We start from the raw sequence: 12,612 nt of genomic DNA, 5'->3' as shown, positions 1-12,612 counted from the left end.
ATATATATATATATATATATATATACAGTACAGACCAAAAGTTTGGACACACCTTCTCATTCAAAGAGTTTTCTTTATTTTCATGACTATGAAAATTGTAGATTCACACTGAAGGCATCAAAACTATGAATTAACACATGTGGAATTATATATGGAATTATATACATAACAAAAAAAGTGTGAAACAGCTGAAAAATGTCATATTCTAGGTTCTTCAAAGTAGCCACCTTTTGCTTTGATTACTGCTTTGCACACTCTTGGCATTCTCTTGATGAGCTTCAAGAGGTAGTCACCTGAAATGGTCTTCCAACTGTCTTGAAGTTCTTGGGAGTTCCCCGAGAGATACTTGGCACTTGTTGGCCCTTTTGCCTTTACTCTGCGGTCCAGCTCACCCCTAAACCATCTCGATTGGGTTCAGGTCCGGTGACTGTGGAGGCCAGGTCATCTGGCGCAGCACCCCATCACTCTCCTTCTTGGTCAAATAGCCCTTGATGCCTTCAGTGTGACTCTACAATTTTTATAGTCATGAAAATAAAGAAAACTCTTTGAATGAGAAGGTGTGTCCAAACTTTTGGTCTGTACTGTGTATATGTGTGTATATATATATATATATATAAAATTATAATATATAGTACACACAGAGGAGAAAGACAACACTGCTTGATGTCACCTCTGCTGTCTTTGTGTGTGTGTGTGTGTGTGTGTGTGTGTGTGTGTGTGTGTGTGTAGGGTAAAGTGGCTCAGACAGCCTGCATGTCAGCCTGCAAGCACCTCGCCACCTCCATGATGCAGATGCTACTGGACACAGAGCTCAAGCAGGTCAGCATGGGGGCCATCCAGCAGTTCAACCTGGACGTCATCCAGTGTGAATGTGAGTACTGTGTCAGTGTGCATCTTAACCACGGCACGAGCACGAAAGCGCATGTTTACCCTTCATTAATACAAAACGGGAGAATAAAAATGTCATCTTCATGTACATCTTTAGATACTGTTACAGTGTTGATTTGTGAAAATGTTCATTACTTTACTGTTGAAGAATTTGTAGGGCTGAAATCATACCCAGGGCTGTCTGTATCCTGAGTGTGTGTGTGTGTGTGTGAGACAGCCGAGGGTGGCAATACCTTCATGTTTAATCAAAATACATATTGGAGAGATTAGAGTATGTCTGAGAATACATCTCATCTATTGGGGCAATTCTCCTGTGCACAAAGCTCTGGAGATGGAAGATCTTGAGTGGCCCGCTATAGAGATCTGACCAAAACCTTATTGAACGCCTTTGGGATGAATTGGAACGCACCCCAAGCCTTCTCATTATTACAGTAAATAAAGATTAAATGTGGAATAGGATCAGAATTCTTTTCATCAGGTGTCCACAAACCTTTGTCCATATAGTTTATGGCAGACCTTTAAACTGTTTAAAATGGATTTAGCATCTCAGACTTGCCACGTTTCTAAAGAATAGGATTTTCCTACTGATTTTTTTTGCTGGTTCGGGCGATATTCTGTGTCACTACACTTTATCGGTGTGACAGTGTAAAATATTTTTAGCTCTACCCATCTGTCCCAGCTTGGCTCATGTGGTAGCTAGGCAAAAAGAAATGTAGGATTATGGGTAATATGTCACACTGAGCCACTTATTAGAAAACCATTATAACAGATACCGAATTGTCGTCTTTGAAAGTTTCTACTAACGGTTCTACTGGTTTTATGGTTAGTGATGGAGCATAAAATGTCTTTGAAAGTTAACGTGACTAAGGGCCATTACTTTAAATACAGTACAAAAAGTTTTTGGCTTGAAATTAGTCAGAGGAGTTTTCCACTGAAAACGCTTTTTCAGTCCGAGGATTAGATTTAATCTGTGACCGGAATGTAATCTGTAGATATCTAGAAACTTTAGCTAAGCATAAAGAGTTGTTGTTGTGTGTGAATTTGACCACATGGTGCATATTTTAATAGATGTTATCCCACTGTTGCTGCCAGCGCCAGCAGTTTTGGTTTTTCTCACCCAAAAAGACTTCTTTTGAGGAGGTCGCTCACCGTGACGTCTTTTGCGCCATTTCGTTCGCCACCGTGTCCTTTAGTGGATTTCGCCCAGACGGCGTAATTACCGCTTTCAGAATAAACAGGTCCACATCTGAGGCATGGCGCACATTCTCAAACCTCTCGTTTTCATTCTTCAAGCTCTCAAGCTCAAAGGACCGAGTTTAAAGACCTGTTTCATATATCTTATTCATGGATTCTTGACATTTCGGCTGCCCAGATTTGCCTTGTCTTCACTGTGGGTCAGTTTCTTTGGAATATACTCGGTATATGACGGGAAGTGTACAAGTCAACACTGATGGAAAAAAACAGCTCATGGAGAGAAAAACCTGATTAAAACTTAATGTAGCTGGTTTTGTGCACAGGGAAATTGTCAGGTTTGGAACAGGTTTGTGTCTCCCAGTTAGGAAAACTGTTATATATTTATATATATTATACATAGATATCCTGATCTCATGCGGGGCAGACTGCAAACATCAAAACATCATTCTGTTAAATAAACACATGAAGGACAAAGGGAGATGCATTGTGCCCTGTATGCCTGTATGCTACATCACTGTCACATGCAGAAAAATGTGTGTGTGGTTTGTAGCTGCCCCTGTAGGGCCCTGAAGCTGGTAAGACGGGGTGAATCAGAGTTCATACCAGGGTTTAGCAGCACAGGGAATACCTGAGGCCTCTCGCTGGCTTTGAATCGAGAATTGAAAAGGGCTTGTCATTTCACGATCCAGTTTTATTCATTCAACTTTGGGACATTTTCACCGAGCAAAACACTGGGACATTTTTATCAAGCAAAACACTGGGACATTTTCACCGAGCAAAACATTGGGACATTTTTATCAAGCAAAACACTGGGACATTTTCATCGAGCAAAACACGGACATATTTTTTAACGAGCAAAACACTGAGATTTTTACCAAGCAAAACACTGGGAGATTTTTACCAAGCAAAACACTGGGAGATTTTTACCAAGCAAAACACTGGGAGATTTTTACCAAGCAAAACACTGGGAGATTTTTACCAAGCAAAACACTGGGAGATTTTTACCAAGCAAAACACTGGGAGATTTTTACCGAGCAAAACACTGGGACGTTTTTACCGAGCAAAACACTGGGACGTTTTTACCGAGCAAAACACTGGGACGTTTTTACCGAGCAAAACACTGGGACGTTTTTACCGAGCAAAACACTGGGACGTTTTTACCGAGCAAAACACTGGGACGTTTTTACCGAGCAAAACACTGGGACGTTTTTACCGAGCAAAACACTGGGACGTTTTTACCGAGCAAAACACTGGGACGTTTTTACCGAGCAAAACACTGGGACGTTTTTACCGAGCAAAACACTGGGACGTTTTTACCGAGCAAAACACTGGGACGTTTTTACCGAGCAAAACACTGGGACGTTTTTACCGAGCAAAACACTGGGACGTTTTTACCGAGCAAAACACTGGGACGTTTTTACCGAGCAAAACACTGGGACGTTTTTACCGAGCAAAACACTGGGACGTTTTTACCGAGCAAAACACTGGGACGTTTTTACCGAGCAAAACACTGGGACGTTTTTACCGAGCAAAACACTGGGACGTTTTTACCGAGCAAAACACTGGGACGTTTTTACCGAGCAAAACACTGGGACGTTTTTACCGAGCAAAACACTGGGACGTTTTTACCGAGCAAAACACTGGGACGTTTTTACCGAGCAAAACACTGGGACGTTTTTACCGAGCAAAACACTGGGACGTTTTTACCGAGCAAAACACTGGGACGTTTTTACCGAGCAAAACACTGGGACGTTTTCACCGAGCAAAACACTGGGACGTTTTCACCGAGCAAAACAATGGGACGTTTTCACCGAGCAAAACAATGGGACGTTTTCACCGAGCAAAACAATGGGACGTTTTCACCGAGCAAAACAATGGGACGTTTTCACCGAGCAAAACAATGGGACGTTTTCACCGAGCAAAACAATGGGACGTTTTCACCGAGCAAAACAATGGGACGTTTTGACCGAGCAAAACAATGGGACGTTTTGACCGAGCAAAACAATGGGACGTTTTGACCGAGCAAAACAATGGGACGTTTTGACCGAGCAAAACAATGGGACGTTTTGACCGAGCAAAACAATGGGACGTTTTGACCGAGCAAAACAATGGGACGTTTTGACCGAGCAAAACAATGGGACGTTTTGACCGAGCAAAACAATGGGACGTTTTGACCGAGCAAAACAATGGGACGTTTTGACCGAGCAAAACAATGGGACGTTTTTTTCACCGAGCAAAACAATGGGACGTTTTTTTCACCGAGCAAAACAATGGGACGTTTTTTTCACCGAGCAAAACAATGGGACGTTTTTTTCACCGAGCAAAACAATGGGACGTTTTTTTCACCGAGCAAAACAATGGGACGTTTTTTTCACCGAGCAAAACAATGGGACGTTTTTTTCACCGAGCAAAACAATGGGACGTTTTTTTCACCGAGCAAAACAATGGGACGTTTTTTTCACCGAGCAAAACAATGGGACGTTTTTTTCACCGAGCAAAACAATGGGACGTTTTTTTCACCGAGCAAAACAATGGGACGTTTTTTTCACCGAGCAAAACAATGGGACGTTTTTTTCACCGAGCAAAACAATGGGACGTTTTTTTCACCGAGCAAAACAATGGGACGTTTTTTTCACCGAGCAAAACAATGGGACGTTTTTTTCACCGAGCAAAACAATGGGACGTTTTTTTCACCGAGCAAAACAATGGGACGTTTTTTTCACCGAGCAAAACAATGGGACGTTTTTTTCACCGAGCAAAACAATGGGACGTTTTTTTCACCGAGCAAAACAATGGGACGTTTTTTTCACCGAGCAAAACAATGGGACGTTTTTTTCACCGAGCAAAACAATGGGACGTTTTTTTCACCGAGCAAAACAATGGGACGTTTTTTTCACCGAGCAAAACAATGGGACGTTTTTTTCACCGAGCAAAACAATGGGACGTTTTTTTCACCGAGCAAAACAATGGGACGTTTTTTTCACCGAGCAAAACAATGGGACGTTTTTTTCACCGAGCAAAACAATGGGACGTTTTTTTCACCGAGCAAAACAATGGGACGTTTTTTTCACCGAGCAAAACAATGGGACGTTTTTTTCACCGAGCAAAACAATGGGACGTTTTTTTCACCGAGCAAAACAATGGGACGTTTTTTTCACCGAGCAAAACAATGGGACGTTTTTTTCACCGAGCAAAACAATGGGACGTTTTTTTCACCGAGCAAAACAATGGGACGTTTTTTTCACCGAGCAAAACAATGGGACGTTTTTTTCACCGAGCAAAACAATGGGACGTTTTTTTCACCGAGCAAAACAATGGGACGTTTTTTTCACCGAGCAAAACAATGGGACGTTTTTTTCACCGAGCAAAACAATGGGACGTTTTTTTCACCGAGCAAAACAATGGGACGTTTTTTTCACCGAGCAAAACAATGGGACGTTTTTTTCACCGAGCAAAACAATGGGACGTTTTTTTCACCGAGCAAAACAATGGGACGTTTTTTTCACCGAGCAAAACAATGGGACGTTTTTTTCACCGAGCAAAACAATGGGACGTTTTTTTCACCGAGCAAAACAATGGGACGTTTTTTTCACCGAGCAAAACAATGGGACGTTTTTTTCACCGAGCAAAACAATGGGACGTTTTTTTCACCGAGCAAAACAATGGGACGTTTTTTTCACCGAGCAAAACAATGGGACGTTTTTTTCACCGAGCAAAACAATGGGACGTTTTTTTCACCGAGCAAAACAATGGGACGTTTTTTTCACCGAGCAAAACAATGGGACGTTTTTTTCACCGAGCAAAACAATGGGACGTTTTTTTCACCGAGCAAAACAATGGGACGTTTTTTTCACCGAGCAAAACAATGGGACGTTTTTTTCACCGAGCAAAACAATGGGACGTTTTTTTCACCGAGCAAAACAATGGGACGTTTTTTTCACCGAGCAAAACAATGGGACGTTTTTTTCACCGAGCAAAACAATGGGACGTTTTTTTCACCGAGCAAAACAATGGGACGTTTTTTTCACCGAGCAAAACAATGGGACGTTTTTTTCACCGAGCAAAACAATGGGACGTTTTTTTCACCGAGCAAAACAATGGGACGTTTTTTTCACCGAGCAAAACAATGGGACGTTTTTTTCACCGAGCAAAACAATGGGACGTTTTTTTCACCGAGCAAAACAATGGGACGTTTTTTTCACCGAGCAAAACAATGGGACGTTTTTTTCACCGAGCAAAACAATGGGACGTTTTTTTCACCGAGCAAAACAATGGGACGTTTTTTTCACCGAGCAAAACAATGGGACGTTTTTTTCACCGAGCAAAACAATGGGACGTTTTTTTCACCGAGCAAAACAATGGGACGTTTTTTTCACCGAGCAAAACAATGGGACGTTTTTTTCACCGAGCAAAACAATGGGACGTTTTTTTCACCGAGCAAAACAATGGGACGTTTTTTTCACCGAGCAAAACAATGGGACGTTTTTTTCACCGAGCAAAACAATGGGACGTTTTTTTCACCGAGCAAAACAATGGGACGTTTTTTTCACCGAGCAAAACAATGGGACGTTTTTTTCACCGAGCAAAACAATGGGACGTTTTTTTCACCGAGCAAAACACTGGGACGTTTTTTTCACCGAGCAAAACACTGGGACGTTTTTTTCACCGAGCAAAACACTGGGACGTTTTTTTCACCGAGCAAAACACTGGGACGTTTTTTTCACCGAGCAAAACACTGGGACGTTTTTTTCACCGAGCAAAACACTGGGACGTTTTTTTCACCGAGCAAAACACTGGGACGTTTTTTTCACCGAGCAAAACACTGGGACGTTTTTTTCACCGAGCAAAACACTGGGACGTTTTTTTCACCGAGCAAAACACTGGGACGTTTTTTTCACCGAGCAAAACACTGGGACGTTTTTTTCACCGAGCAAAACACTGGGACGTTTTTTTCACCGAGCAAAACACTGGGACGTTTTTTTCACCGAGCAAAACACTGGGACGTTTTTTTCACCGAGCAAAACACTGGGACGTTTTTTTCACCGAGCAAAACACTGGGACGTTTTTTTCACCGAGCAAAACACTGGGACGTTTTTTTCACCGAGCAAAACACTGGGACGTTTTTTTCACCGAGCAAAACACTGGGACGTTTTCAAAAAGAGAAACACTGGGTTTTTTCATTAGGCATAAACTGGCACATTTTTACCAGGCAAATTTTTTATGGGCAAAACACCGGGACATTTTTACCAGGGAAATTTTCACCAGGCAAAACAGAGAAATTTTTACCAGGGAAAAACTCTGGGACATTTTCAACAACCAGAACACTGGGACATTTTCCCCAGACATGTTTTTTACCAAGAAAAGCACTGGGACGTTTCCAGAACAAATTTGTCATATCGTTCTGCCTGTGTGAAATAAGTACCTGGTTGCCAGTTCATTATGTGGTAATGTTTTTTAATTAAGATATATTAAAAAAGACTATATATTATGGTGTGTAAGTGTACATGTATACATACCGAAATTCAGCACTTTCGGTTCGGTTTTGGTTGTGATCTTTTTTACGTACGGAACATAGTAAAATTTGTATAGTCTTCGATTAACAATTTGAGTGCTATTATTATTATTATTATTATTATTATTATTATTATTATTAATAATAATAATAATAAAAATAAAAATTGTTTTGCACATGCATGAAAATGCTAAAAGGATCATTAGGACTAGCGTAAAATATTATTTTATATATATTGTTTAACCAGGCAGGCATTTTATTTTAAATTGTTTTCAAAATGTAAACGTTTGATGTTCACAGATCATTTTCAATTTAATAATAATAAATTGCGCTTATTAATAATAAAACTAATAAACTAATAAAAAATACGACAAGCAATTTTACGTTTCTGCCCCACTAACAATTTGAACCGAACTGTGACTTAAAAACCGTGCACCGAACTTTGTGTACCGTTACACCCCTAATATCTATCCATTAAAGAAAAGATATTATAAGATATTAAGATAAATAAAAATAGAAAATAAGATAAATAATGGCTAGTGATTGAGGCCTGAGAATGATTACATTAGTTCCTTGTTATCTTTGCAGTATTTGCCAGTTCAGAGCCAGTGCCAGGATTCCAGGGGGACACACTTCAGCTGGCGTTCATTGACCTTCGACAGGTAAGCTTCGACCTCAGCAGCAAAGCTTTACAAACCAATAGGTGATGAAGAAGCTACAGTAATCTTAACAGAAGTCATTGTTGTTTTCATTTAGTTTCATTTGATTTAGTGATCTGTATGGTGTTTAATATTCACTAGAACACTGATTATGTGACTGGAATGATATCGATAATTGGATACGATGGGGTAATGGATGTTCACATTTTGAGCACACACTCTTTCTCTTTTGCTTAGTAGAAGGAACCAAAAATCACAATTTTTTACAATACATTTGTATTACTATTATTGTGTTTAAGCCGTAAATCATCCTCCCACACTCTTTAAACACACAGAAAACATTTGCAAGAATATAGCGAGATGAAATTTGTGTAAATTCGTAGAAATATCACATTTATAGTGTGTACTGTAGTAAAGTACAGTACTGTAGCATAGCCTATGCATAGTTTCTCTGCTTGTTTATTGGTTAAAGTGTCCTATGAGGTCGCTGAGTTAAAGATACACATCACTGCATTCTTTAATTTCAATGGCTAAATCTGGTGAAATAAAGCGGAAACCTACGGTTTTCTTGTAATGCTGCTCATTTCTTAAGAATTTCAGCATTCGCTGAACGGTAAATAATAAAAAAAATGTAATTTAATACAGTATAGCTGTTTAGTGTCTCACAAAAGTGAGTACACCCCTCACATTCCAGCAACCATTTCATTATATGTTCTCAAGGGACAATAATATAGAAATTGAACTATATATCGATACATTTTAGAGTAGTCAATGTGCAGTTTGTATAGCAGTACAGAATTACTGTCCTCTAAATACATATCAATATACAGCTGTTTAAATAACTGGCAACAAAAGTTAGTACACTCTAAGTAAACATGTCAAAACTGTGTCCAAAGTGTCAATATTTTGTGAGAGCATCATTGTTATCTAGCACTGAATTAATCCTCCTAGGCATGGAATTCACCATAGCTGCACAGGTTGTTGCTGGGATCCTCTTTCACGCTTCCATAATAACATCACAGAGATGATGGATGTTATACACGTGCCGTTTCTCCACCTTCCACTAGAGGATGCTCCACAGGTGCTCAATAGGGTCTATACTTCGATTAATGTGGAAACATACTTGTCCACTCGGTCACCTTCATCGAGGCAGTCGTCATCAGGTTGAAAAACTGTTATTCGGCCCAGTCTCTGAAGGGAGGGCATCATGTTCTGCATCAGAATGTCACTGTATATGTTGGAGTCCATGTTTCCCCTCAATGAACTGTGGCTCCCCAGTACCAGCAGCCCCAGACCATGATGCTACTACCACCATGTTTAACTGTAGGCAGGACACAAATATCTCGGTACTTCTCACCAAGGCGTCGCCACACATGCTGAACACCATCTCAGCCAAACAATTTTATCTTGGTCTCATCAGACCACAGGACATGGGTCCAGTGATTCATGCTCTTGGACAGGTTGTCTGCAGCAAACAGAAAGCAGCCCATCCTGGAGGTTTTCCAAGCCCATTTTGGAAAACCTCTGTATGACCCTGACCAGGGTGTTACTGATGGCATCTTTGTGGAGAGAATTGTACTCAAAGCACCAAATATAAACAGCTCTAATACACGATACACAAAATATGGTCCTGTCAAGCAGACAAAAATATGAACATTAGAAATAGGACATGTGGCTTTGCATGGTTACATGAGGTACAGCTGTTATCACTTAGGGTGAACTCACTTTTGTTGCCAGATATTTAGACAATAATGGCAGTATGTTGAGTGTTTTTCAGAGGACAGTAAATCTGTACTGCTACACAAACTGCACAATGACTTAAATATATTCAAGTTCCATTTCTATAGTATTGTTCCTTAAAAGTTGCTGAAATTTGAGGGGTGTACTCACTTATGTTAGATACTGTATCTTTTTGAATGGGTGTCTACAAGTCGTAACAGAACCTGGCATGATAAGGCAAGCAGTTATTTTCTTTCAAACAGCATTCATTATTATATATCATCAGCTGATCAACCGTCCCTGCTACGTACATGCTTGTTTGTGTCGTCAGATCTTCATTTTCTTATAGATGAAGAACACATAATTTAAAGAAGCAACGGTGAGAAACTTCCATAGTGGTGGAATATAAAAAAAAGGGAATTCTTCTAGCCTATCAAGTAGCTGGTGATGAGTGGTAAAGGCATTCCATTGACTGGCTCAAATGTCAGAAGGATTGTTGTGCTTTAGGTATTCTCTGATTTTGGTTCAAGCGAAGAGAGAGCAGTCAGAGTGAGGGCTCAGGACAGGGTCAAGCACCTTAGTCTCAGATAAGGAGAAGAGGAGAGTGCCAGTGGTCAGGCATTACCGCCTCACCCTGCCCTTCTCCGTAAGGTTTAACCTCTTGCTCAGTTCACGCCACTCATCTCACTATCCACAGAACCAGAAAACCCGGTGCTGTGGGGGAGATACTTGGATATCAGTTTGACAAGGGCCACAGGCAGACCCTAAGATGGATCCACTGGAATTGGCATGTTTGAGAGCATACTGACCCCGATCGCCGGGGTCACAATGTCACTGCCAATCATCTGATCTCTAATGGACACTTTTGTTTACTCTCTGCTTTTTCAAACAATTTTTAAGCCTTTGTTATCTGTAACTTGAGCTCTATACAACATTGTGGGTCGTACCCTCGAACCACTGTTTTGTTTTTAACATACTGTCAGACGTTTGGCAACACCTAGTCTTCAACGGTTTATAAAAGAACGTTCCTTTAGTTTATATGCAGCAAACCAGGTGATTTGATGCTATGAAGATTTACTTTGAGTGAACAAATATATAAATGTCTAGAGGTTATAGTATTTAAATGGAAATGAATACATCTTTACACACTCATCTAGTCATTAGTTTCTTTAAAGGGAGATTTTTTTCCGACATTGTGATCCAGTTAATCCCTGAGACATTCAATGGGATTTAGGTGACTGGGTAGGCAATTCCATGATGGATAACACTCCAGCTTGCTCTCTAAATAACACCTACAGCGCTTGGACGTACATTTCAGGTTATTGTCTTGTTGTATGGTAAAGTTCCAATTAGCCAGACGAAATTCCATAGCGTGAGATGAAGTGCGAAATGGTAGCCATGTTGGATCAGTATTGCTTTCACTTTCCTGAATAAATCTCAAACCTTCCCTGCTCCAAAACAACCCCAAACCATAATGCTTCCATCTCTGTTTGACTGTGGGGACGAGGACGTCTGTTAACATCATCTCTCCTGTTCTCGGTCTTAAATAAGTTCTTCTGTTTGAGATGTCAGGACTCATCTGTCTGCATAACTTTCTTCCAGTCCCTCACTTTAAATTCTTGTGTGTTTTTACCCACTTTGTTGCATATAAACAAAAGCAACATGCACGTGTCCCTCAAAACCCATAAAAGACTAGGTGTTTCCAAACTTTTGACAGGCTCTGTATTTAAAGCTATTTAAGCAGGTCTGAACTGGATATGAACTGAGTCATTGCTTTTCTTGAATTCACAGCATTATGGTAGGAAATGTCTAAATTTGATCTTGGTTGATAGTTTTGGTGTTTATTTCTGTCAGAATAACTTGTAGCACAATCTAGACAGTTCCCTCAAAAGTCAGCATGGCAGAGAAAAGTTTTGTGTTGTTATAAAAGTGTCATTTGTGTAACATACAGAGGAGCAGTTAAATCCCAAAGTGTGAAGAACCATTGGATGTTCTCCAAGATGTTTGGAACAAACTGACAACTGATTTCCTTTTAAAACCACAAAACCATTTTTTCAGGGCAGATAATGCTCAGACAAAAGACTGATTAGATTTATGGTTGTTGTTTTTTTTTTTTTTAATTGGAAACTCTATTGAATTCATTGCACTGAGTCTGAACTCTGGGTACAAGGTTGCGTGTGAGCAGTCATACGGTGCGGATAAAAAGCCCTGGTGCTGATGATTTATGCAGTTTGTTGCTTCATCTGTAATCTTATTGGATCTTTAATTCGAGTTTTAATAAAATTCCCTCAGCGAAGCAAGTCGCTATGGAATTGTGTTAATTGTGGCGTAAAGGAACGTGTTGATCAGGATTTAACAGAAACAGTACCTACAGATAGATGATGATACTCGGTCAAGCCGGCAGTCGTTTCTATTTTAATGAATGAATGAGAATTAATAAAGGAAAGGATAAGTAAATTGACCCCAGGTCGTAAGAGGTGGACTAGTTGGACACTCCTACAGCTTGAGACAGGTTGTGTGTTTGTGTGCTTGGGACGAGATCTTCATTTAAGTGATTCTCACTAGTAAATGAAACCAGTGGTGAAACAGTAAGGAAGTAGCCTTTTCACGTATCTGTTCTTTACTGAAGTTTTTTCTATT

General features: G+C 40.2%; 1 protein-coding gene across 8 annotated transcripts in view; it reads left to right on the top strand.

Moving 5' to 3' along the window:
- exoc6 (exocyst complex component 6) overlaps positions 1–12,612 on the top strand; it is a 56,825-nt gene that overhangs the window by 40,576 nt on the left and 3,637 nt on the right. For all 8 annotated transcript variants that reach the window (XM_083556955.1, XM_083556957.1, XM_083556954.1 and 5 more), the window contains 2 exons: positions 730–871; positions 8,183–8,256. In XM_083556955.1, the coding sequence (XP_083413081.1) occupies positions 730–871; positions 8,183–8,256 (216 nt within the window). The remainder of the gene's footprint in view (positions 1–729; positions 872–8,182; positions 8,257–12,612) is intronic.

The sequence above is a fragment of the Silurus aristotelis genome (genome assembly GCF_946808225.1).
Source record: "Silurus aristotelis genome assembly, chromosome: 12".
NCBI classification, from domain to species: domain Eukaryota; kingdom Metazoa; phylum Chordata; class Actinopteri; order Siluriformes; family Siluridae; genus Silurus; species Silurus aristotelis.
Note: the sequence above shows the minus strand (reverse complement) of the source record. Positions and strands in the feature narration are given on the sequence as shown.